This window comes from Melanerpes formicivorus, unplaced genomic scaffold (genome assembly GCF_026170545.1).
Source record: "Melanerpes formicivorus ecotype bairdi unplaced genomic scaffold, bMelFor1.0.p_v2 SCAF_35, whole genome shotgun sequence".
Classification (NCBI taxonomy): domain Eukaryota; kingdom Metazoa; phylum Chordata; class Aves; order Piciformes; family Picidae; genus Melanerpes; species Melanerpes formicivorus.
Window position 1 is genome coordinate 4,973,415 of NW_027142387.1, and position 25,287 is coordinate 4,998,701.

Below are 25,287 nucleotides of genomic sequence, written 5' to 3' on the forward strand. Positions count from 1 at the left end.
AGCATCTGATCCATTCTTTGTGATGAATGAAATCACCAGCCTGAGAGTGCTGACAGCTTCTGTTCTGCTGCTGCTAGGAGGTGGTTAAAAAACACCCTCTGTAAGCACAGTCAGGAAAGCCAGAGGAGAATGAGAAGACTGCAGCAGTATTGTCTGCAGTGGCTGCAGGTAAAGGAAAACCTCTTAAACCCCAGCCTGTGTAACTCTGTCTTGCTCCACAGCTTCTCTGGACAACCTGTCACAGTGCCTTACCACCCTCATGGGTAAGAATTGCTTCTTCAGGGCTCATCTCAATCCAACTCCTTCCAGCTCAAAGCCATTGCCCCTCTGGGGCTGCTCTTCTCCAGGCTTAACAATCCCAGGGCTCCCAGCCTTTCCTCCTCACCAAGATGCATCTTTGTAGCCTCCACTGGGCTCTCTCCAGCAGTTCCCTGTCCCTCATGAACTGGGGAGCCCAGAACTGGACACAACACTCCATATGTGGCCTCACCAGAGCAGAGCAGAGGGGCAGGAACACCTCCCTCACGCTGCTGGCCCCCCTCTTCTGAATGTCCCCAGGTCACCATTGGCCTTCTTGGCCATGAGGACACATTGCTGGCCCATGCTGAACTTCTTGTCCCCTTGCACCTCCAGGTCCTTCTCCACAGAGCTGCTCTCCAGCAGGTCACCCCTCAGCTGTACTGCTGCAGGGGTTGCTCCTCCCCAGGGGCAGGACCCTCCCCTTGCCCTTCCACTCTCCAGACACCTTTCCATGAGGTGCCTTTTGAAGTAAAACACAAACCCAGGTTCCTGCTGACAAAGGGACCTGCTTGGTGTTCCCCAGACAACTGTGGAGTCCCTTTCAGAGGAGATTTTGCTCAGAGGAGATTTATGAACTGTGGCAGGGCAGCACCAAGGCCTTAGAACCACCCAATTGCAAAGCCCTTCACCCTGCCTTGGAAATTGCTGAGCAATCACCATTTCTTCTCACCTTCTGCTCACAGTGAACCAGCTCATGTCAGGCCAGGAGCACAGGGCCATGACATTAATTATCCACAGCCAAGAGACACTTTTGATTATGTCCCCAAAGTGGAAAATGGTGCCAAGGAGCACAGGAGACCCTGGCTGTGCTCAGGGACTTTCATTTCAGCCCTGCTCTTTCAAAGCAGCATCCCCATGGCTTAAGATCTTTCACTGTGGAAGCAGTGAGGGGCTCCCTGCTGTGTTCAGAGCTGCTCACACTGGAAAGGCTTAAAACACAGAGCCACAGAATGGTTTGGGTTTGAAGAGTCCTCTAAGATTGAGTCCAACCCAACACCACCGTGGCCATCAAACCATGTCCCCAGGTGCCATGGCCACACCTTGTTTGAACACCTGCAGGGTGCTCAGTTCTGCAGAGGTGAAAAACAGAGAGACTTCTGGGAAGAGTTGAGTCCTCCTGTGGAGGTTTTGCAAAGTGAAATGCAGAGACTCTCCTGCTGCCCCTGCCACTGTGCAGCCAGACCTCTGACATTCTGCTGCTGCCTTTTGTTCCTTGTTTTCCCTCAGCTGTACCTGAGCTCACAGTGACATCAGCACCACAGAACCACAGGGCTGGGAAAGGCCTTTCAGATCATCCAGTCCAACCAGCAACCCAACACCACCATGGCCACTTAACCATGGCCCCAGGTGCCATGGCCACACGTTTCTGGACCAGCTCCAAGCAGAACCTCTGCCTTCCTCTCCCCTGCAGATGGAAGCACGCTGAAGTGTCTGGTAACCAAAGCTTCCTCCCTCTTGGCCTCCCTATCCTGCAGCACCATGGAGACCAGGTGACTGGAGGTTAAGAAACAGTAGGGAAGATATTTTTGACATCTCACTTGAAGGATTTTGTCACCTTCCTCTTGACACAGAAGCAGCAGCAGGGAGAAGAGCCTGTGTCAAAACGTGGGCAGCTTGCTAAGGACTGGAATCCTCCCGCGGAGAGGCTTCCAGGTCTGATGGCCTGCCATAGCTGCCAGACACCGTGGATGAGCAGCTGGGGTCTAGGACTTGCTTCTACTCAGCTGAAAAATCCTAGCTGCAGCATGCATCCAGCTCTTGCACCACCTTGCTGGTCTCCTTTGGACCCACTCAAATAGATCCTTCTGGTGTTGGAGGCTCTGGAGCTGGCCCCAGCACCCCAGGTGTGGTCTCAGCAGAGCAGAGGGGCAGAACCCCTCCCTGCCCCTGCTGCCCACAGTGCTTTGGATGCAGCCCAGCACAGGGTTGGTTTCTGGGCTGCCAGCTCACATTGCTGGCTCACAGGGAGCTGCTCCTCACCCAGCACCCCCAAATCCTTCTCCTCAGCTCTGCTCTCCAGCCATTCTCCACCCAGCCTGGGTTTGTGCTTGCATTGCCTTGAGCCAGGTGCAGGACCTTGCCCTCGGCTGTGTTGAACTTTTTAGAATAAACCATTTAGAATAAACCAAACCAGGTTGGAAGAGACCTTCAAGATCATCGTGTCCAACCCATCAACCAATCCAACCCACCTAAACAACTAACCCATGGCACCAAGCACCCCATCAAGTCTCCTTCTGAACACCTCCAATGATGGCAACTCCACCACCTCCTTGGGCAGCCCATTCCAATGGGCAATCACTCTCTCTGTGTAGAACTTCTTCCTAACATCCAACCTAAACCTACCCTGGCACAGCCTGAGACTGTGTCCTCTTGTTCTGGTACTGGCTGCCTGGGAGAAGAGACCAATCTCTGCCTGGCTACAACCTCCCTTCAGGTAGTTGTAGAGAGCAATAAGGTCACCCCTGAGTCTCCCCCTCTCCAGGCAAAGCAGCCCCAGCTCCCTCAGTCATAGGGCTGTGCTCCAAACCCCTCACCAACTTTGTTGCCCTTCTCTGGACTCGTTCCAGCAAGTCAACATCCTTCCTAAACTGAGGGGCCCAGAAATGGACACAGGACTCGAGGTGTGGCCTAACCAGTGCAGTGTACAGGGGCAGAATGACCTCCCTGCTCCTGCTGGCCACACTGTTCCTGATGCAGGCCAGGATGCCACTGGCCCTCTTGGCTGCCTGGGCACACTGCAGGCTCATGTTCAGCCAACCATCGACCAGTACCCCCAGGTCCCTCTCTACCTCTACTTCATGCAAGCCCATGCAAGGTCCTTGTCTGGGTGCTCTGGGCTCCTCACCATCCCCAGCAGCACACAAGCAGCCCTGGCCTCTCCTGAAGACCAGCAGCAGTTCTGCAGAGAGATGGTAGCTGGGGAAGATGAGGATCTTCCCCTCAGCCCCTTGGCCAGTGTAAGGTGCACAAAGCTACCTAAAATACAGGAGTTTATCTGGTTTAAATTTATCTGTACATTCACCCACCCAAGTATTGTTCATTCTTGGTCTCTCTGGCATCTCATAGGTGGAAGTTTTGCACTTTTAGTGACCTTCTACTGGTTTTTTTTCCTTTTCTCTCCTTTCTGCACTCCCCTGTCACTTCAGCAGGGACCTCTTGGCTTATCTTCTCTTTCCTGTCCAATATTTGTTTTTCTACATACTTCACAAGTGCCTCAGCATCTCCAGCTCATTGTGTTTGATCACACTGGGTCAGCTCTACACAGTGAAGTCTCTGGAACATGAAGGCACTGCCAGAGTTATTAGGGAGGTCATGCAAGGTCTTGACAATCACATCTTCTGGCAGCAGTGGGAAAGCCAGTGAATGGGGAAAGGCAGTCAAGCCACAGAGCTGTGAGGGCTACAAGGCAGCAGGCTGAGCATGACTTATTGCCTGACAGCTACATAAATTGGGATGGGACTTAGAACCATGGGACTGTGCAGGTTGGAAGAGGCCCTTGAGATCAAGTCCAACAGCTCACCCAGACCTCACAGTCCCACCACTGATGCTAAGCCACTGCCACTAACCCACATCCCTCAGCACCACATCTCTGCCTCTTTCAGACACCTCCAGGGATGGGGACTCCACCATCTCCCTGGGCAGCCTGTGCCAGGCTCTGATAAGCCTTTGGTCAAGAAGTTTCTTCTGATGTCCAACCTGAGCCTCCCCTGGTGCAGCTTGAGGACATTTCCTCTCCTCCTGTCTGGAATGCTGGTGGCCTTTGCCACCTGGGCACACCCTGACTCATCCTCAGCTGCTGTCACCCAGCACCCCCAGGTCTTTCTCTGCTGGGCACTTGCCAGCCTGGAGCCTTCATGGGGCTGTTGTGAGCCAAGTGCAGTACCCAGCCCTTGGCCTTGTTGAGTCTCAACCCAGTGGCCTCAGCCCATGGATGCAGCCTGGCCAGGTCCCTCTGCAGAGCCTTCCTGCCCTCCAGCAGACCAACACTGCCTGCAGCTTGGTGCCATCTGTACACTGACTGAGGGAGCCTCAATCCCCTCACCCAGACCATTGATACCCATATGAAACAAAACTGGCCCAAGCACTGAGCCCTGGGGAGCACTGGAATGCTCACAGGCCCCTTTCCCCCCAGTGCTTCTTGGTGCAATCTGTGACGGTGCATCTTGCCTAAATTAGGCAAACAGTCCAGTTTATCACAGAAAAAGAAAAAGCAGCTTGCTCAATGCTGCCTCTCCCTGTAGAATTCAGCTCACAGCCTCTTTAATCTGCACATGAGGCTTTTAATTTGGGGGCTACCACTTGGGTTGTTTCCTAATCCACCAAGCATTTCACTTCAAAACCAGCCAGGCAGGGATTTTGATGCCTCAGCCACTGAGCCTCAGATGCTTACAGCAGATCAAAGGCATCTAAAGCTCTACACCCAAAGCAAATTTTCACAGTAATCTTGTTGCTCTGCACTGGATTTGTCCTCATACCCCTATCTTGTTGATCTGAAGAGCCACCAGAAACCTCACCCCACTGCAATGTTAGATGAAGCTGTAGAAAAGGACTCTTTGGTTTCCACAGCTCAGAACAGTGGAATTGAAGGTGCAGCTCTTCAAGGGATCTATCAGAGAATCATGGAATTGTTTGGGTTGGAAAAGGTCTCCAAGATCACCCAGACCAGCCTGCAACCCAGCACCACCATGGCCACAAGTGCCATGGCCACACATTTCTGGGACACCTCCAGTGATGGGGACTCCACCACCTCCCTGGGGAGCCTGTGCCAACCCCTGACCACTCTTGCAGTCAGGAAATTTCTTCTCATGTCCATCCTAATCCTCCCCTGGCACAGTTTCATGACATTTTCCCTCCTCCTATCACTTGTTCCCAGGGAGAAGAGTCCAAGCCCCACCTGGCTGCAGCCTCCTCTCAGGGAGCTGTAGAGAGCAATGAGGTCTCCCCTCAGCCTCCTCTTCTCCACACTAAACACCCCCAGCTCCCTCAGCTGCTCCTCACCAGCCCTGTTCTCCAGACCCTTCCCCAGCTTCCTTGCCCTTCTCTGGACCTGCTCCAGCCCCTCGATGTCCCTCTTGGAGTGAGGGACCCAAAACTGACCCCAGCACTCCAGCTGTGGCCTCCCCAGTGCTGAGTGCAGGAGGACAATCCCTGCCCTGCTCCTGCTGGCCACACCATTGCTGATCCAGGCCAGGATGCTGGTGGCCTTCTTGTGCTTGGACAAGGAGCAATGGTTTGAAACTGGAGCAGGGCAGATGTAGGTTGGACATCAGGAGGAAGTTCTATACAATGAAGGTTTGAAACACTGGAACAGGTTGCCCGGGGATGTGGTTGAGGCCCCATCCGTGCAGACATTCAAGATCAGGCTTGATGTGTCCCTGGGCAGCCTGCTGTAGTTGGAGGTGTCCCTGCTGACTGCAGGGGGGGTGGACAAGGTGACCTTTGAGGGTCCCTTCCAAGTGGATGTATTCTGTGGTAAAAAAGGCACCAGTCAGATGGAGCAACGATGGTTGGGACACTCTGGAACCCCCAGGTGTAGATACCTGGGTGCTGGAGCTCTTCCTGTTTGTAATTTCCTCCATCACCCAGCACTAACTCAGGACCTGAGCACTGAGCAACAGCAGGACTCAAACAATAAAGAGCTGCTTTGTGTGGGGGCTTCCTCCAACTAAAACCATTTTGGTCCTGGCATATGTTGGGTCTTTTTTCCTAGTTGTCATTTAGCCAATTATTTTAACAAGCCACAGCAGTGGCTCCTTAATTGAGATTTAAAATGCACTTCATCTAATGGCTTCTCTTTAATTGCTCATTAGTAATTACACTGAACAAAAGGACTGTGAGAATCACAGAATGGTTGGGGTTAGAATAGAATAAACCAGGTTGGAAGAGACCTTCAAGATCATCCTGTCCAACCCATCAACCAATCCAACCCACCTAAACAACTAACCCATGGCACCAAGCACCCTGTCAAGTCTCCTCCTGAACACCTCCAGTGATGGTGACTCTACCACCTCCTTGGGCAGCCCATTCCAATGGGCAATCACTCTCTCTGTATAGAACTTCTTCCTAACCTCCAGCCTAAACCTCCCCTGGTGCAGCCTGAGACTGTGTCCTCTTGTTCTGGTGCTGGCTGCCTGGGAGAAGAGAGGGTTGGCAAAGCCCTTCAAGATCACCCAGCCCAACCATTCTCTAACTCTGCCAAGGCTGGGGTTAAACCACAGCCCTCAGCTCCACATCTCTGCCTCTGGGACGCACCTCCAGGGATGGATATTCAGCCACTTCCCTGGGCGGCCTGTGCCAGGCTGTGAGAACCCTTTCAGTCAAGAAGTTTCTTCTTGTATGCAATGGACTTCAAAGACATGGGCCAAATGATGGGAAATCAAAAATGGACCTAAAAGACATGGGGGAAGTATATGTGAAACCAAAATGGACCTCAAAGACATGGGGGAAGTATATGTGAAATCAAAATGGACCTCAAAGACAAGGGGCCAAGGTGTGGGAAAGCAAAACAGAACTCAAAGACATGAGGCTAAGGTATGGGAAATGAAAATGGAGCTCAAAGATATGGGAATAAGGCATGGGAACTCAAACTGGATCTCACTGATATGGGAGTAACCTATGGGAACTATAAAGACTCAAATGTGGGCCAAGTGTTTGTGGTGTTGAGGATCCGGCCTGGCCCTAGGGGAAACTTCCCATCAAAATCAACTCCATTTCCACAGAACTTCTGGTTCTGCAGCCAACCCTTCAGCCCCTTTCTGGAGCTCAGAGCTTCCTTTGCAGCTCAACTCTTTCCTAAAACTGTTACAAACACAATTATGATTTGATTTTTCTCCACCATATGTAAATGACAGAAGGCTGCAGCTAACAAATAGCATTTCTCATCCTATCCTCTGAGTCTCCTGGGGGAAGATTTGGCCTCTTCAAAGGGGTTGAAATCCAGGAGAGGCACAAAAAAAAACCCACCCAAAAAAGTGACAAGAAAGCAGTGTTTTTCATTTTCTGCTTCCCCACTTTGACTGAAGATTTAGCAAAAATAGAGCAATCTCTGGAGCACAAGGCACTAAATCCATGATCCCTGCCTCCCAGGCTGACGTCTGGGGGGATGGTTGCTAAAATGCACGTGGAAATCATCCTGCAAAGAGCAAAAGGAACCAGCACAGACACAAAGCCACACAGAGAGATCCATTTTCTACCCCAGCTATGGGGTTTCTATTAAGATGCTGAGAGCAGACAGCAATGGCAGGAAAAGAAATTGATCTTGCAGAACTTTCTGCACATAGGCTCGAGGTGAGGAGAAAGTTCTTCGCTGAGAGAGTTGTTGGCCATTGGAATGTGCTGCCCAGGGAGGTGGTGGAGTCACCACCCCTGGAGGTGTTCAGGAGGGGATTGGATGTGGCACTTAGTGCCATGGTCTAGTATCATAGTATCAGTCAGGGTTGGAAGGGACCACAAGGATCATCTAGTTCCAACCCCCCTGCCATGGGCAGGGACACCCCACACTAGATCAGGCTGGCCAGAGCCTCATCCAGCCTGCTCTTAAACACCTCCAGGGACAGGGCCTCAACCACCTCCCTGGACAACCCATTCCAGGGTTTCACCACTCTCATGGGGAAGAACCTCCTCCTCACATCCAGCCTGAATCTCCCCACCTCCAGCTTCATTCCATTCCCCCTAGTCCTATCACTACCTGAGATCCTGAGAAGTCCCTCCCCAGCCTTCCTGTAGGCCCCCTTCAGATACTGGAAGGCCACAATTAGGTCACCTTGGAGCCTTCTCTTCTCCAGACTGAAGTAGTCATGAGGTGTTGGGTGACAGGTTGGCCTTGATGACCTTTGAGGTCATTTCCAACCTTATTGATTCTATGATTTCCAATGTCCCTTCCAATCCAAGCCATTCCAGGACTGTATGATTTGAGAATGCTGGTTATGGAAAGGTATCAACAGAAGTGACACAGACCTGGAGCTGAGCAGCCATTAGAATCACAGAATCATTTCAGTTGGAAGGGCCCTTGAAGGTCATCAAGTCCAACCTTCCTCCAACTCCACCAAGTGTGGTGCAAAACCATGTCCACAGAAGGGGAGGCATCTGGAGGACAGGGCTGGTGAGGAGCAGCTGAGGGACCTGGGGCTGTTTAGCCTGGAGAAGAGGAGGCTGAGGGAAGACCTCATTGCTCTCTACAGCTCCCTGAGAGGAAGCTGGAGCCAGGTAGGGGTTGGGCTCTTCTGCCAAGTAATTAATAGCAGGACAAGAGGAAATTGCCTCAAGTTGCACTAGGGTCAAGTTGGAGAAGAGAAGAAACTTCTTGACTGAAAGGGTTCTCACAGCCTGGCACAGGCTGCCCAGGGAGGTGGTGGAGTCACCCTTCCTGTTCAAGGGCTGTTCAAGAACAGAGGTGCTCCAGCCCTTGGATCATCTCTGTGCCTCCTCTGGGCTCGCCCCACCAGCTCCATGTCTGTATGCTGGGACACGTTTGAGGCTCTGCACTGTACATTTTTTTTCCCTATGTTAAATATTTGATGGGCTGGGGGCTGGGCCTGAGTGCTGGGTTTGTGTATGCATTAGATTGTCCTGAATATGTAATAGTTGAGCCCAAGTAGATTTGATTGTCCTCCTGGCATCCCTGAAGGGCAGGACACTGACAGGAATCTGCATTAAGGTGGTTTGCCTTAAATACATCACATGCTAAAGGTGCAGGAGCAGGGCCTGGGGGTGCTGGGTGACAGCAGCTGAAGACAAGCCAGGGTGTGCCACCAGCATCCTGGCCTGGATCAGCAGTGGTGTGGCCAGCAGGAGCAGGGCAGGGGTTGTGCCCCTGGACTCAGCACTGGAGAGGCCACACCTGGAGTGCTGGGTTCAGTTTTGGGGCCCTCACTCCAAGAAGGACCTTGAGGGGCTGGAGCAAGTCCAGAGAAGGGCACCAATGGTCTCAAGAACAGAGCTGGTGAGGAGCAGCTGAGGGAATTGGGGTTGTTGAGCCTGGAGAAGGGGAGGCTAAGGAGAGACCTCATTGCTCTCTACAGCTCCCCAAAAAGAGGCTGGAGCCAGGTGGGGCTTGGGCTCTTATCCCTAGGAACAAGTGACAGAAGGAGAGGAAATGGCCTCAAGCTGCACCACGTTCAGGTTAGACATGAGAAGAAACTGCTTGACTGACAGGGTTCTTCAAGCCTGGCAGAGGCTGCCCAGGGAGGGAGGTGGCTGCATGCCCATCCCTGGGGGTGTTCAAAAATCATGTGGCACATGGGACCACGGTTTAGTGGCCATGGTGGGGTTGGGTTGATGGTTGAACTAGATGAGCTTAGAGGTCTCTTCCAACCCTAAGAGCGCTGTGACTCTAAAGCAAAGCTGCAAACTCAGGGCCTGCCTGACGTTACCAGGCGTTGGGAGTCTCTTCCTATCTCGTTATGGTTTCAGTGTTTGCTGAGCTCTAATGAAGGGTCATAAAGTTTCAACTTCTTTCTCCAATTTGTGGTCCTAATTGGCTCTGTGGTTTGCTATCAGTGGAAAGCCAAACATCTGATTAATATCAGACAAACAATTCTCTGCCTCAGGAGTGGCAAAGGTAAACAAACTGCCTGGAAATCAGGGAATTGTAGGAGCATGGACTGGTGAGCTTGGCAGGATAGAGGAAGCCAACTCAGCCCTGCTCCCTCTCCCGCAGCAGTGACTTCCCACTCGAGCAGCATCCTCCTCACCCACTGAAATTGGATTTTCTTCGGTTTCCTCCTTGCAGACCAGATAAAAGTGACCACAAAATCAGCCTTCAGAAGCAGAGCCCAGAGCAACATCCCAAGCATGAAATGTCAAAGTGTCTCTGCAGCTCACAGGAGGAAGCCTGTCCAACACTTTGGAACCAGGGGCAGCACTCCTGAAGGTTCTTTCACTTCACTTGAGCAGCGACTTTGAAATCTTCCTCTGCAGCCTCCTCCTCACACTCACACTGCTTTAGCTGGGGGTTCCCCTCAGAATCAGCACCTCAGATGGGTGATCAAAGGCTGGATTCTGCTTGAGAGGAGAAGTGTGGAAAACTTCAGCCCCCAGCATGATGAATAATGGACTCAATGGAATGTCCTCTGTAGCACAGGACATTAGCACTCACACCTCTTACAGCATGACAGAATGGGTTGGGTTGGAAGGGACCTTCAAGATCATCCAGTTTCCACTCTACACCTCCCACCAGCCCAGCTTGCTCGAGGCCTCATGCAACCTGGCCTTGAACACCTCCAGGCTTGGAGCCTCCACAGCTTCTCTGGGCAACCTGTCCCAGCGCCTCACCACCCTCATGGGCAGGAATTGCTTGCTCATGGCTCATCTCAGTCCAGCTTCAAGCCATCACCCCTTGTCCTGTCACTCCATGCCTTTGTCAAAAGTCCCTCTCCAGCTCTCTTGGAAGCCTCCTTCAAATCCTGGAAGGCTGCTCTAAGGTCTCCCTTCTCCCTGCAGCCTTCTCATCTCCAGGTTGCACAACCCAGCTGCCTCAGCCTGTCCCCACAGCAGAGGTTCTGCAGCCCTTGGCTCACCTTGGTGTCCTTCTCTGGCCCTGCTCTGACAGCTCCCTCCTAGTGTTGGGGGCTCCAGAGCTGGGCACAGTCAGATGAGTCCTGAAAACCAGACGGATTCAGAGCAATTTTCAGACCTTGGAGCTCTTTTCCTCTGCCAAGTACCAGCATCAGCCCCAAACAAGGCACATCCAGAAGATGTTTAAAGTCCTTTACAGAAAATACTAAAATAACCCATGAAAACCCAAACCTTTATTTTAATTTTTGTCTAGCACCAGCCCAGCAGTGGATGTGCCACAAGGCACTCCAGAAGCAGAAAGGGAACAAGCAAAGCTTGACTCATCATGCAAAAGCCCTTCCTGCCAAACACAGCTGGCAGTGAGCAAGCAGCCCACTGAAATGTGGTGAGAAATGAATGGTTTCAGCTCCCTGGGCCTGCAGAGCCCTTTGTGTGGCAGCAGTTTGTGACAGTCAGGGCTGAATGGGTGTCAGGCAGAGAAGCTAGGCTGCAAGGTGCAGCAGTTATTGATGGTCCCCTGCAAACTCCAAAGCTCCTCTGCAGCTTGAGGAACGTGAGCCAGGCTGAACAAATCCATGCAAAGCTTTGTGGGACATGACTAAAACACCACCAAACCACGGCCTTTTTTTGCTTGCTTTTCCTTTTCCTCCCAGTCTTTTTCCACATTTCTTCAAAGCACTTCAAGTTCAGAGCCAGGTGTTGACCCACACCTTGGACAAGCCCCACATTCACCTTTCAGAGGACCTCCTGAGATTCACAGATTCACAGAACAGGTTGGGTTGGAAGGGACCTCAAAGCTCATCCAGTTCCAAGCCCCTGCCATGGGCAGGGACACTTCCCACCAGCCCAGCTTGCTCAAGGCCTCATCCAACCTGGCCTTCAACACCTCCAGGGAGGGAGCATCCACAACCTCCCTGGGCAACCTGTTTCAGATATTGATCCCTATCCAGAGGAACAGAAAAAACTTCTCCTTTGCTGTCAAAACCCAAGTTCAGAAATTTCTGCTTTCCACCCCAAACCCAGCAGCCATCCAACCAGATTTGGGTGGCATTTCCAAACTAGGAAAAGCCACACACATGGAAGAGGGAAATGTCTTCCTCACCACATCTCCAGCAGCTTTGCTTCTTCCAAAGGCTCTGTTAATCTCTAGTTTCACATATTTACAAATCCCCAACAACTTTCCTCCCTGTTTTTCACAGAGTTGTTTGGGTTGGAAAAGCCCTCCAAGATCATCCAGTCCAACCAGCAACCCAACACCACCATGGCCACTAAACCATGGCCCCAGGTGCCACGGCCACACGTTTCTGGAACACCTCCAGGGATGGGGACTCCACCACCTCCCTGGGCAGCCTGTGTCAATCCCTCCTGCAGCAAAGAAATTCTTCCTAATATCCAACCTAACCTTCCCCTGCAGTTTCAGGCCATTTCTTCTCCTCCTGCCACTTGTTCTCAAGGAGAAGAGCCCAACCCCCACCTGGCTCCAGCCTCCTCTCAGGGAGCTGTAGAGAGCAATGAGGTCTCTCCTCAGCCTCCTCTTCTCCAGACTGAACACCCCCAGGTCCCTCATCAGCCCTGTTCTCCAGACCCTTCCCCAGCTCTGTTGCCCCTCTCTGGACCCTCAATATCTTGGGTCAAACTTTCAAGGTCTTTTCCCCCATCAGTGTCATTTTAATGCCTCCTTTCCCTCTGTTCTCCTTACACTTGTAAAAGCTTTTCTCCTGCTGATGATTTTTCTTCTCAACCTAATCTTTTCCAAACAGCTCCCTACTTCTCTGAAGTATTTTTTAACCCTCTTATGCATCTCTCAGATGTGTGGAGACTCAACCATTTGCACTTGGTTCACACATAGGGTACATGGACTCTGTAGCAGTTGTTGTGATCACTAAACCTGCAGCTCAGCCAGTGACCTCCAATGAAGAACAGGAGTCCCAAGTCTCTAAATTGAGTTAACTCCACAGCTATGCCTGTGACAAATTCACAGGGATGGTCCTCAGGCTGGGTTCAGTTACAAAACCTCTGCCACACCTCCTAAAGTAACAAGTAGATGGTTTGCCATACTCATCCAGTCATGGAATTGTTTGGGTTTGAAAAGACCTCTAGGATCACCCAGTCCAACCACTCTGACTCTGCCAAGGCTGGGGCTAAATCATGGCCCTCAGCACCACATCTCTACCTCTGGGAAACACCTCCAGGCATGGGCATTCAGCCACCTCCCTGGGCAGCCTGTGCCAGGCTGTGAGAACCTTGAACGTGTTCAGAACGTGTCCAGAGAAGGGCAACACGGCTGGGGAGAGGCCTTGAGCACAACCCCTATGAGGAGAGGCTGAGGGAGCTGGGATTGTTTAGTCTGGAGAAGAGGAGGCTCAGGGGAGACCTCATTGCTCTCTACAACTACCTGAAAGGTGGTTGTAGCCAGGAAGGGGTTGGTCTCTTCTCCCAGACAACCAGCACCAGAACAAGAGGACACAGTCTCAAGCTGTGCCAGGGGAAGTTTAGACTCGAGGTGAGGAGAAAGTTCTTCACCGAGCGAGTTGTTCATCATTGGAATGTGCTGCCCAGGGAGGTGGTGGAGTCACTGTCCCTGGAGGTGTTCAAGAGGGGATTGGATGTGGCACTTGGTGCCATGGTCTAGTCATGAGGTCTGTGGTGACAGGTTGGACTTGATGATCCTCAAGGTCTCTTCCAACCTTAGTTATACTGTGATATTGTAACCCTTTCAGTCAAGAAGTTTCTTCTCATGTCCAATCTAAACCTCCTCTGGGGCAACCTGAGCCAGAGCTGGGGTGCTAAGGGCCATAGTTTAGCCCCAGCCTTGGTGGAGTTAGGGAATGTTTGGGTTGGATGATCCTAGAGGTCTTTTCCAACCCAAATGACTCTGTGATTCTATTCCTCCACAAAACATTCATTTCTACCTTCATTTTCTTCTCCCAGCTTGCTGGGATCTATTTTTACCCAATGAATGCACAGAGCAGAGGGGAGGGAGGCGGTCAGACGTCCACAAGATTTCCAGTGTTCTGTGAAAACCCTCCACGTTCTTCCTCCTGTCCTCAGGCTGCAACAGGAAAGGCTAAACTCAACTGTAGGTTCCAAGTTCTTGCTGCTGGAGAACATGCAGCCAGTTTAATTCGAGCTGACTGAGCAGAGGCAGTCACCATGCATGGGAAAAGACAACAAGTTCCCTTCAGGAGCAGAGGCAGCAGCTCCACAACACTCATGAGGTGCTGACACTGACAGCATTTGGATCCTTTCTTCTTTTGAGAGAATGAAAACAACCAAAACACCCCCAGGTGTCTCACCTGCTCTTCACCAGCCCTGTTCTCCAGACCCTTCCCCAGCTTCAGCTCCCTTCTCTGCACCTGTTCCAGCAGCTCAGGGATGCCCTCTAAGATCATCCAGTTATACCATCCACCTAACACCACCACGGCCACTAAACCCCAAGTGCCACAACCACATGTTTCTGGAACACCTCCAGGGATGGGGATTCCAACACCTTCTTGGGCAGCCTGCCCCTCCTCAGCCTTCCTGTAGGTACCCTTCAGATAGTGAGATGCAGCTCTAAGGTCTGCCTGGAGCTGTCTCTTCTCCAGGATGAACAGCCTCAACTCTCTCATCCTGTCCCTGTAACAGAGGTTCTGCAGCCCTCTGATCATCTTGGTGGCCTCCTCTGGACCCTCTGCATGTCTTTTTTTTTTTTTGCTGGGGGTCCAAGAACTGGAGGCAGTGCTGCAGGTGGGGTCTCAGCAGAGCAGAGGGGCAGAATCCCCTCCCTGTCCTGCTGATCTCCCTGCTTTTGATGCAGCCCTCTTCTGATGAGCTCAGAGGTCACTCTGTGTAGCAGAGAAGCATTTCCTGACCTCACACCCCAAGACATGAGGCAGCACAACGGAGTAGCTGCTTGAGAGCCTGATTAGAAAACAGCTTCCAGCAGGACCTCAAAACCCCTGCATTCAGCTGAAGCTGCAGGGAACAACAGAAGGAAAATAATTAGCCAAGCCAGCAGCTGGCTACAGCCCCAGGACTTCTGAGCCTTCCACCTCCTTCAGAACATAAAGGGGTCTTCAAAAATCGAGCAGTAAATGAGGCTTGGTTTGTACCTCACCTCAAAGCCACAAGTAGAGCAGTGCCACCCTCCTAACATCCTAGGCTCAGAAGGGATTCAGAAGCAAGGGGGCCATCTGCTGAATCCCCAGCACCACCTGGGGATTCACCTGCAAAACCTGGCTTTGGGATGTCACAGTTGAGGCTTTTGCAGGTCTGTGAGAGGTGGCAGCAAAGCTCTGAGCAGGTTGGGCTGCAGGGGGATTTCACAGCATGTCTGCCCCCAGTGCACCGAACACTGTCATCTGCCCAGGACTCCAAAACCCTGTGGGCAACATCCTCAGTCTGAGGTATGTGCAGCACCTAATATCATGGCTGGACTTGATGACCTTAGAGGTCTTGTCCAACTAAAACAACTCTATGGGCTGTCAGACTGGAAGAATCACAGCATGCCAGCTTGTCTGGTTGATTAGGCAGGGTTAGGTGATTGGTTGGACTTGATGACCTTGGAGGGCTCTTCCAACCTGGTTGATTCTGCGATTCTTGGGAGGGACCCCAAGGACCACCTGTTCCAACCTTCCTAGATGACAGTCTAGGGCAGATAAGAAGCAGGACTGAGATGAGACATTAGGAGGAAGTCTATTCCCATGAGGGTGGTGAGGCACTGGAACAGGTTGCCCAGAAAGAATGTGGATGTCCCCTCCCTGGAGGTGTTCAAGGCCAGGTTAGATGAGGCCTTGAGCAAGCTGGGCTGGTGGGAGGTGTCCCTGCCCACGGCAGGGGGTTGGAACTGGATGATCTTTGGAGTCCCTTCCAACCCAAACTAATCTATGAATCTTTCCAGTCGTGGTTCCAGATCTGGTTCTTGGCACTGCTGCAGCCAAAGCTCTCCCTGCACGCCAGTGTCTGTAGGCACAAGCAGATTACTACAGAGCATCCCTGCTTTCGCTGCTCCAGAGCAAATTGTTATTTACTTCACTTTCCTCCTAAAATCTGGCCTCCCAGATGAAAACAAGAAAACAGAAATATCTAAAAGAGCAGCAAATGCTACACTGAGATTGAGCTAAGTATCAATCAAATGCTAAATATCCAACACACAAAGGAGGTTTGGAGCTGCAGCTACCCAGCATTAATAAAACATTGACGTGTTCCTGTACCTTTCCATGAGCTGCCTACCACTCCCTCCCCACAGGAGTTAGTTATCAACTCTGGAGCCTGACTGGCATCAAGAGTGGCCACTGAAAGAACAAAATAAAGACAAACCCCAGGGACACGTGTGTGTGGAGGAGCGAAAGAACTCACAAGGGAAGCCAAGGATGGCTAGAAGTCAACCTTTCCTTAGGCAGAGTCTCAAACCATGCCAGCGTCCCAGCTCCTGCTCAGGTCAGACAAACAAGAGGCTCTCCCACAGCAAGAAGCAGCACAAAGTGCTCTTGCTACTCGTCTCAAACTCTGGGGAGCTCCCGGGAATGAATTTTTCTACCTAGTGACAGGCACCTGTGGCTTATTTTCACCTTTGTTAATTTCTCCCAGCCTTTCCCACAAAGCTCCCGACAGCTGCCTCCAGACTCAGATGTTTCAGTTTAGTTAATTTGTTGGTCTTTGTCTCAGGTATTTGCATTTAAACAAAGATTGCTCCCAGCTGGCGGCAGAGCCCTGTTAAAAAAGATGCTCTGTTAATGAAGTCAGGCAATCAGATTTATTTCATTAAGCACTTAGAGTGAGAGCAGTGGTGTGCATCCTCAGTAGGTAGCTAGAAAGCAAGGGAAAGAAGCTGGAAAGGGAAGGATTTGGGGCACAAAACTATTTGGAATGCATTTCCTGATAGCCCTGATCCTCCTCCACTCAAAGACTGGTTGTTAAAGTCCTACCAAGTGCCAATTATTTAGGGCCAAGCTTCTTCCCTCTTGAGCTCTCTGAGACTTTTTCCCTTCTCACCTCTAGAATTCTGCACAGCAATCTCAGTTAATTTTGCACAGCAGTCTCAGTTAAGGTCTGCTGCCTTCTGAGAGCTTCCACACACAAGGGTGGCTCAGCTCCACGGGTCAGAGAACATAAACACAGCTCAGTCAACATCTGATTGATGATGCCTGCAGCACAGCTGGGTGATATCGTACATGAAAGAGGCAGCAGTTGCAGGGGAGGACCTCTAAGTGCTGCGTCCCTGCCGACCTACGACACTGAAGGGATTTGAGAAGTGTAATGAAATATTTGTCACTTTCTGCCTTAAACCCAAAAGCTGAGACTTTGTCATCACAAGCAGGTGCTTGGGGTGCATTAGGAGGCACAACCTGGCAATGCCAAAGCTAGAGGAGGACCCCAACCAGTAAGGACATCAAAGAGCCCTTCAGTACCTCCCCAAGTCCCAAACAAGCATCCTCTGCAGGTCTGTACTTCTCAGCATTTCACATCTTGAGACCCACCACACTGACATTGAAAGTTCAGTTGTGACCACAGCAGCCTTTATGATACAACTACCACCATCAAGAGGTACAATGCTCTGGTGCCACCTGGCCAAACCCCAGCAGCTCCCCGTGGGCATCCTTCTGCCCTCTTCCTGCAACTCCCCCGAGCATCCCACTGCCCCCAGCAGCTGCCCCAGGGGCTCCTACAGAACGCATTTAGCAGAGACCATCAAGGGCAGCCCAGCGGGTCTGTAGCCTCTGCAGGACCTCTCCAGACTTTGTGGATGTTCTGCCTGGATGCCATCCCTGGCAGATGCTTCACCACAGGCTGCACGCAGCCAAATGCACAAATGCCTTTGTCTGTTGTTTTATGCAGCTGAAAATAGAAGGTTTACCACTTCCCTTCCTCCACATCATCTAACCCTGGGACAAGTACTAAACTGACACTGATAGGGCACCTTCCCTCTCTGGCAGCCTCCAACTTTCCTGCCTCCATCAGGACTTAACCTTTTCACCGGCAAGATGCGCTCTGGGATGTGCTCCCGAGGTGATGCTCTCAGAGATGTGCTCCCAGATGCACTCCAAGGAGAACCTCACCTAAAGGGCAGCCCCCAGCCTCATTCCCTCGCTCCGATCCCTCCAAGTGACAGAGAAACTTTCCCGAGACTCCCAGAAAAAGCATCGCCCACACCGAGCAGGACCGAGCCTGGTACCCACGTACCCTGCACCCAGTCCCTTCCGAGCAACCGAGTCCCCCCAGAGAACCGAGCCGCACTGAGCCTAATACCCATGCACCCTGCACTGGGTGCCCGACCGAGAACCGAGCAGAACCGAGCCTGGCACCCACGCACCCTGCACCGAATCCCCCACTGAGCACCGAACCGGACCGAGCCTGGTACTCACGCACCCTGCACCGGGTCCCCTCTGGGGCACCCCACGGCCCCTCTCCCACCCACCCAACCAACCTCCCGGTGCCGCTCCTACCGTGCGGGGAGCGACGGAGTGAGGGAGGGAGGAGGTGGCTGCTGCCGGCGATCCGGAGCCCTTCTTGCAGAGCGGTCCCCTGAAGACGCCTTTGATGCCGCGGTAGTGGCCGTTGCTGAGGTGCCGGGAGCTGATGACCAGGTAACACGCCATGCGGGACCCCCGGGCTGCGGGACGGGGGCAGCTCCCCAGCCCCTGCTCGGGGTGGGGTCTGGAGGAAGGCAAAGCGGCTCCTCCTGCGAGCAGGAGCCCGCATGAAGGAGCCGGGGGTCTGGGGAGGGTGAAGCGCAGCAGCCACCTGCCCGCTGCCGTCTCATCCAGCGCCCGCGGTCGCGCTGCCGGCGGCGGGCGGCTGATGCTCGGGGGGGGGGCGGCAGCAGCACCCCAAGCACATCCGAGGCAGCGCGGAGACCGCTCCGCATGCTGCTCCGCAGGGTCGGAGACGGGCCCGGAGAGAGGAAGGAGAAGATGAAGAAGGGCAGAGCTCAACTTGCACAGTCCCCTTCCCACCGGCCCCTTTCCCTCCTGCCTTCCTCCTCCTCCTCTTCCTCAGAGCAGGTCCCCAGCGACCGCCATCCAGAAGGGAATTCCTGCGCTGCAGCTCGGCTGGAGGCTGCTCCCCATCGCTCCTGGCTCCGCCGGGCTGGGTGGCTGCTGCCGCCGCTGGCCTCGCACAACCGGGGACGCCCCGGGCCGGCCCTGCTTCCGGCTCGGCTGGGCTCGGCTCGGTTCGGATGTGCCTGTTTCGGCTGGGCTCGGCTCTATTCGGTCCTGCTCGGTTAGACTCCTGCAGAACGGGAAAGGGGAGAGGGGGCGACAGAGGCGGTGCGAGGGAGGTGGAGCAGGGGTAGGGCTGGAGCGAGAGCTGCAGCCGGACGAGGATTTGGGGCTAGGAGGTCGTGGCCTGTGGGAGGATGTGGCCCCTTCGTCCCTATGGGAAGGGGAGAGGTGGGGAAGGCGGCCGGCAGCAGCGGGCAAGGGAAGGGGGGAAGGCGGCGGGGAGGGTTGGACGCCCCTCTCCTCCTCTTCTCTTCCTCTTCGCCCCCCTCTCCTCTCCCAACTTTCCCACCTTCGGAGGCGGGGAGGTGCCGTCCCTTCACCATCTGCTGCTGGCTCTGCTTCCACCTCACCCCTCCTTCCCATCATCTCACCCCTCCAGTCATTATCTCACCCTTCCATCCCATCACCTCACCTCTGCAGCGCCACACTTCTCTCTTCCATGCCATCATCATCTCACCCCTTCATCCCATCATCTCACCCCTCCATCCCATCGTCTCGCTCCCCATCTTCCCTCTCGCCTCACAGGTTGTCCCCTGGTGGGGCCTGTGGCCATTCCCCATCCTCAGGAGTACAGAGTGGGACTGGGGACCCCTTCCTTGGGCCATTCTGGGGCTGTAAGCAGACACCAAGCACTCAGCTCCAGCCACCGCACTGCTTGAATGGGAAACTATCACTGCTCCCAGTTCCCACTGCTGGCTGGAAGCACAACTTGGCCCAAAACCATGGCAAGGATGCTCTGAGCTCACAAGGCTGCATGGACACTACCCCTGAACTTGGCACTGCTGAGGGCTCACCATGAGTACTGCTTTCAGTTTTGGGTCCCTCACTCCCAGAAGGACATTGAGGGGCTGGAGCAGGTCCAGAGAAGGGCAAGGAAGCTGGGGAAGGGTCTGGAGAACAGGGCTGGTGAGAAGCAGCTGAGGAACCTGGGGGTGTTTAGTGTGGAGAACAGGAGGCTGAGGGGAGACCTCATTGCTCTCTACAGCTCCCTGAGAGGAGGCTGGAGCCAAGTGATGGTTGGGCTCTTCTCCCTAGGAACAAGTGACAGGAAAGGAAATGGCCTCATGTTGCACCTGGGGAGGTTTAGGTTGGAGAGCAGGAAAAATTTCTTCACTGAGTGGATCACTGGATACTGGCACAGGCTGCCCAGGTGGAGTCACCATTCCTGGAAGTGTTTAGAAAACCTGTGAATGAGGAGCTTAAACCCATGGTGTGACAGTTGTGTACAAGGAGATGTTAGATTATGGCTGGACTTGATCTAAAGGTCTTTTCCAACCAGGTGAATCAATGTTTTTATGACATCTCCCCCAGCTTGTGGTCTTCATCATCTTCCTTTAAAGCTCCTGAATGTAAGGTGTGTGGTGTGACATTTATGGCCAATGTGATTTACACAAGCACCACCACCCCCAAGCTGAAGCAGGTCCTTGTCTTCCCCTTCTGCAAGAGATGGACCTTGGGCTGCTCTGTGCTCATTCAGCTCCTCCTCAGGGCACAGGTATTCTGAGAATCATAGAATGGGTTGGCTTGGGAGGGACCTTCAGCCCCAGCTCCCTGCCATGGGCAGGGACACCTCCCACTACCCCAGCTTGCTCAAGACCCCATCCAGCCTGGCCTTGTACACCTCCAGGGAGAGCTGTTGTCTCTGCTCTGCTACTGATGGAGCTGATTAAAATACATCAGTCCAGCACCCAGCCTCCAAAGTCACCTGCAGATCATGACTTGAGGCTGTTGATAAGAATCCTTTCAGATTTCTTCCTTTCATCCCCTAAAATCCCATGTTTTCAGATAGTTCCTGAATTAAGCCGATAAGCCACGCTCCAGTCTAATTTTAGCCTCTCCAGAGCTGCCTTTCTGTGAACCCAGCACAAAGAAGAAGAAAAATCTCACACAAGCCACCGAACTGTGGTGATAAAAAGGTCAGGAGAAATCAGCTGTCACTTGGTGGTGTTTTTTTTTTTTTGGGGGGGGCTGGAAATGTACAAGAGTCTTGGAGAGTCTTAGCATCAAATGTGGATGCCCCCTCCCTGGAGGTGCTCAAGGCCAGGTTGGATGAGACCTTGAACAGCCTGGGCTAGTGGGAGGTGTTCCTGCCTATGGTGGGGGTTTGGACCTAAATGGTCTTTAAAGTCCCTTCTGACCCAACCTATTTCTTGATTCCTAGAGAAGATAAAATTGGGCTCTGTGTGTGTGTGCCCACATATAAAATGGTCCCATCTAGTGTGAGGTATTTCATTTATATACCGTGGCCCTCAGCACCACATCTCTGCCTCCTGGAAACACCTCCAGGGATGGGCATTCAGCCACCTCCCTGGGCAGGCTGTGCCAGGCTCTGAGAACCCTTTCAGTCAAGAAGTTTCTTCTCATGTCCAACCTAAACCTCCTCTGGGGCAACTTGAGGCCGTTTCCTCTCCTCCTGTCACTTGTTCCTAGGGAGAAGAGCCCAACCCCAACCTGGCTCCAACTTCCTTTTAGGGAGCTATTGAGAGTGAGGAGGTCTCCCCTCAGCCTCCTTTATTAATGCCAAGAAGCTGTGCAAACAGAGAGGAGAGATGAGCTGGAGAAGGTTTCATTATTCTAATCATCATCTCCCTGTGACAGCTGACCTGCTTCTCCACTTCCTTGCATCTTGAGGAGTCCCTGACGCTTGTGCAAAGCGAGCAGAGTGTTCTGACAGCCAGGACTTTCCATCCTCCCTGCTCAGAGGAAAACCACCTTAGGAGGTCCAAAGGAGTGAAGGATTGGACCCAGGTGAAGCCCCTAATGGCTGAGGCTCGTATTTCCCCATGACCTGTGATGGAAGAGAAGAAGGTGCAGCATCTCCAAGGCCTTGAGGCAGTGCTATAATTAATACCTAATAATTCTATTTGACAACCCATCATCTCTTTTTCCCAGGCTTTGCATCCTGCAGCTTGTTTATAAATGAGATTGGTGCCACTGGAACTGTCCCCCTGTGCTTGCCAAGCAGAGTGAGCCTCAAATGGATTCCACTTTTCTCAGCAGGCTCAGCTGAGCAGATCATCCTTCTCAGCAGGAGAAAATGAGGACTGGGCACTTATTCTGGGGCAAATAATTTCCCTTTCCTACAATCTTAGTAAATGAACTGTGGAATAAGGAGGGCAGCACCATCCATTAGTCTGCACTGAGGACCTGGCATATTTCAGCCTGAGCTGAAATTGCTCTGCAGGTGATCAGGTGGCCAGGCTGCCTGTGTGGATGCAATACAGAATGCTTTGGGTTGGAAAAGATCTTCCAGATCATCAGACCACAGCCATGTAGTCATGCTTCATACACCCAAAGTCTTTTCTGGCATCCCCACTGGTGCCCACGTGCAAGACTGACAGCTGGTGATAGCCCAAAGGCCAGACAAACCTCTGCAGTCTCTCCACAACATCAAATCACAGAATGGCTTTGGCTGGAAAAGCCCTTTCAGATCATCCAGTCCAACCATTCTCTAACCCTGCCAAGGCTCAGCGCCACATCTCTGCCTCTTGGAAACACCTCCAGGCATGGGGATCCAGCCACCTCCCTGGGCAGCCTGTGCCAGGCTTTGAGAACCCTCTCAGTAAAGAAGTTTCATCTTCTGTCCAAACCTAAACCTCCCCTGGGACAGCTTGAGGCCATTTCCTATCACTTGTTGCTAGGGAGAAGAGGCCAAGCCCCACCTGGCTCCAGCCTCCTTCCAGAAGCTGAAGGTCTGCCTGTGTTTTCATACACTTTCCAGTTTATGATGTTGACATAAATATTTAATACCTCAATTTCCCTCTAAAGGAGGATCTCTGGTTTGCTTTTCAAGTCCTGCAGATTTCTTACACTTTGTTTCTGCCAAAACATTGATGACTTGCTGGACATCCAGGAGAGAGGTGATTCACGGTCTGCACTGCTGGTCAGTGGCTGCGCTCCTGAGGTCAGCACTCTGTGTGCTGCAGATCTTAATATCCACAGAGTGAGGGAAGCGATTGCATTGTGCTATTAGAAACCAGAACTGAATATTAACCAGAGGAAAGTGATTTCAAAACTACTTTAAAAGAATAGAAAGAGAAGAGAAATATTGCCCAAGTTCTCCATGATATCCACAGAAAACCAGAGAAGCTGCTGAGATCTGGTTCAGCCTTCATTTCAATAACCAAACTAGCCTCAGCTCTCAAAACCTTTCCCCACCCCTTTGTTTCAGGGAGTACTCCAAGGACAGCCACAATGAAGCAGCCCCGAACAAGAGAGGACTCCAGGGGGTTTGGACAGGATGAGCTTTGAGGGTCCCTTCCAACTGAATGCAGTCTGAATTGGTGACTCTGTCCCGTCACTACCAGCCCCTGTAATCATAGAATCATAGAATAATTTGGGCTGGAAGTTGACCTCCAAAGGTCACCCAGTCCAACCCCCCTGCACTCAGCAAGGACATCCTCCACTAGAGCAGCTTCTCCAGCCTCACCTTGAATATCTCCAGGGATGAGGCCTCACCCACCTCCCTGGGCAGCCTGTTGCAGTGTTCCAGCACCCTCATGGTGCAGAACTCATTCCTCACATCCAATCCATTTCAATCCATTGTCTCTTGTCCTGTCCCTGCAGGCCTTTGCAAACAGTCCCTCTGCAGCCTTCTTGTCCCCCTTCAGGTATTGGAAGTCTGCTCTAAGGTCTACCTGGAGCCTTCTCCAGGCTGAACAGCTCCCTCAGCCCATCCCCACAGCAGAGGTTCTCCAGCCCTCTGATCATCTTGGTGGCCTCCTCTGGACCCTCTTCATCATGTCCATGTCCTCTGTTGAAGGCTCCAGAGCTGGACACAGCACTGCAGGTGAGCTCTCACCAGAGCAACGTCCAGCAGCCTTCAGAACAGAACAGCTCCCTTGCATATTTGTAAGCAGCTCTGAAAGCAGGAGGCTTCCCCAACATGGTTTGGTAAGACTTTGCCTTCCCTTCCTGAGCACAGTGACACTGCTGAGTACATCTCATCATAACTCTGGAGGAAACACCACATTTTGTCTCTTTATGCCACGCTGAAGCGATGCAGAGAGGTTGTTGAATGTCACATCAGAGATACATCAGAGAAAAGGGAGAGTAAAAATGAGTTATTGGAATGAGATCCTTCTTCCCTCAAAGCAGTGGGGCATAAGGCTATGAGAGAAGCAGGAGATGACTGAACACCCCTCCTGATGTGTGCACATACCCCACCCTGCAGTGTGCCCATCAGGACGGCTGCTCCCAGTTTGTGCAGGAAGAAGAGAGGTTTGGTTCCCCTCCCAGCTCAGCCCCTGCTTTATGTCTTATGTTCTACCATATGTTTATGTCTTATGTTACCCCCATCTTCAAAAAGGGTAAGAAGGAGGAACCAGGGAACTACAGGCCAGTCAGTCTCATCTCTGTGTCTGGAAAGATCACGGAGCAGATCCTCCTGGAGGCACTACTGACTCAGAAGAATAGTGAAGAGGTGATTTGGAACAGTCAGCATGGCTTTGCCAAGGGCAAATCCTGCCTGACCAACCTGGTTGCCTTCTATGAGCAGGTGACAAAATGAATAGATGAGGGGCGAGCAACTGATGTCGTTTACCTGGACCTGAGCAAAGCCTTCGACACTGTCCCGCACCACATCCTGGTCTCCAAACTGGTGACACATGGGTTTGATGGGTGGACCACTAGATGGATAAGGAACTGGCTTGATGGCCGCACCCAAAGAGTGGCTGTCAATGGCTCCATGTCCCAGTGGAGGCCAGTGACAAGCGGAGTCCCTCAGGGATCAGTCCTGGGACCTGTCTTATTCAACATCTTTGTGGGTGCCATGGACAGTGGCATTGAGTGCACCCTCAGCAAGTTTGCTGATGACACCAAGCTGTGTGGTGCAGCAGACACACTGGAGGGAAGGGAGGCCATCCAGAGGGACCTTGACAGGCTGGAGAGGTGGGCACAAGCCAACCTCATGAAGTTCAATAAGAGCAAGTGCAGGGTCCTGCATCTGGGTCGAGGCAATCCCAGGCACAAATACAGGCTGGGCAGTGACTGGCTGGAGAGTAGCCCTGAGGAGAGAGACTTGGGGGTGCTGGTGGACAAGAAGCTCAACATGAGCTCTCAGTGTGCACTTGCAGCCCGCAAAGCCAATCAGATCCTGGGCTGCATCAGGAGAAGTGTGGCTAGCAGGTGGAGGGAGGTGATCCTCCCCCTCTACTCAGCCCTGGTGAGACCCCACCTGGAGTACTGCCTCCAGTTCTGGAGCCCCTATTACAAGAGGGATGTGGAGGTGCTGAAAGGTGTCCAGAGAAGGGCCACAAGGATGATC

The 25,287-nt window shown here is 52.5% G+C and overlaps 1 protein-coding gene across 1 annotated transcript in view; it reads right to left on the bottom strand.

The window, feature by feature from the left end:
* The window catches only part of ZNF804B (zinc finger protein 804B), a 60,719-nt gene extending 42,172 nt beyond the window's left edge, over positions 1–18,547 (bottom strand). Inside the window, exon 1 of the mRNA XM_068156921.1 lies at positions 18,243–18,547. Coding sequence (XP_068013022.1) covers positions 18,243–18,395 — 153 coding nt within the window. The 5' untranslated portion in view covers positions 18,396–18,547. The remainder of the gene's footprint in view (positions 1–18,242) is intronic.
* Between the last annotated feature and the right edge of the window lie 6,740 nt (positions 18,548–25,287).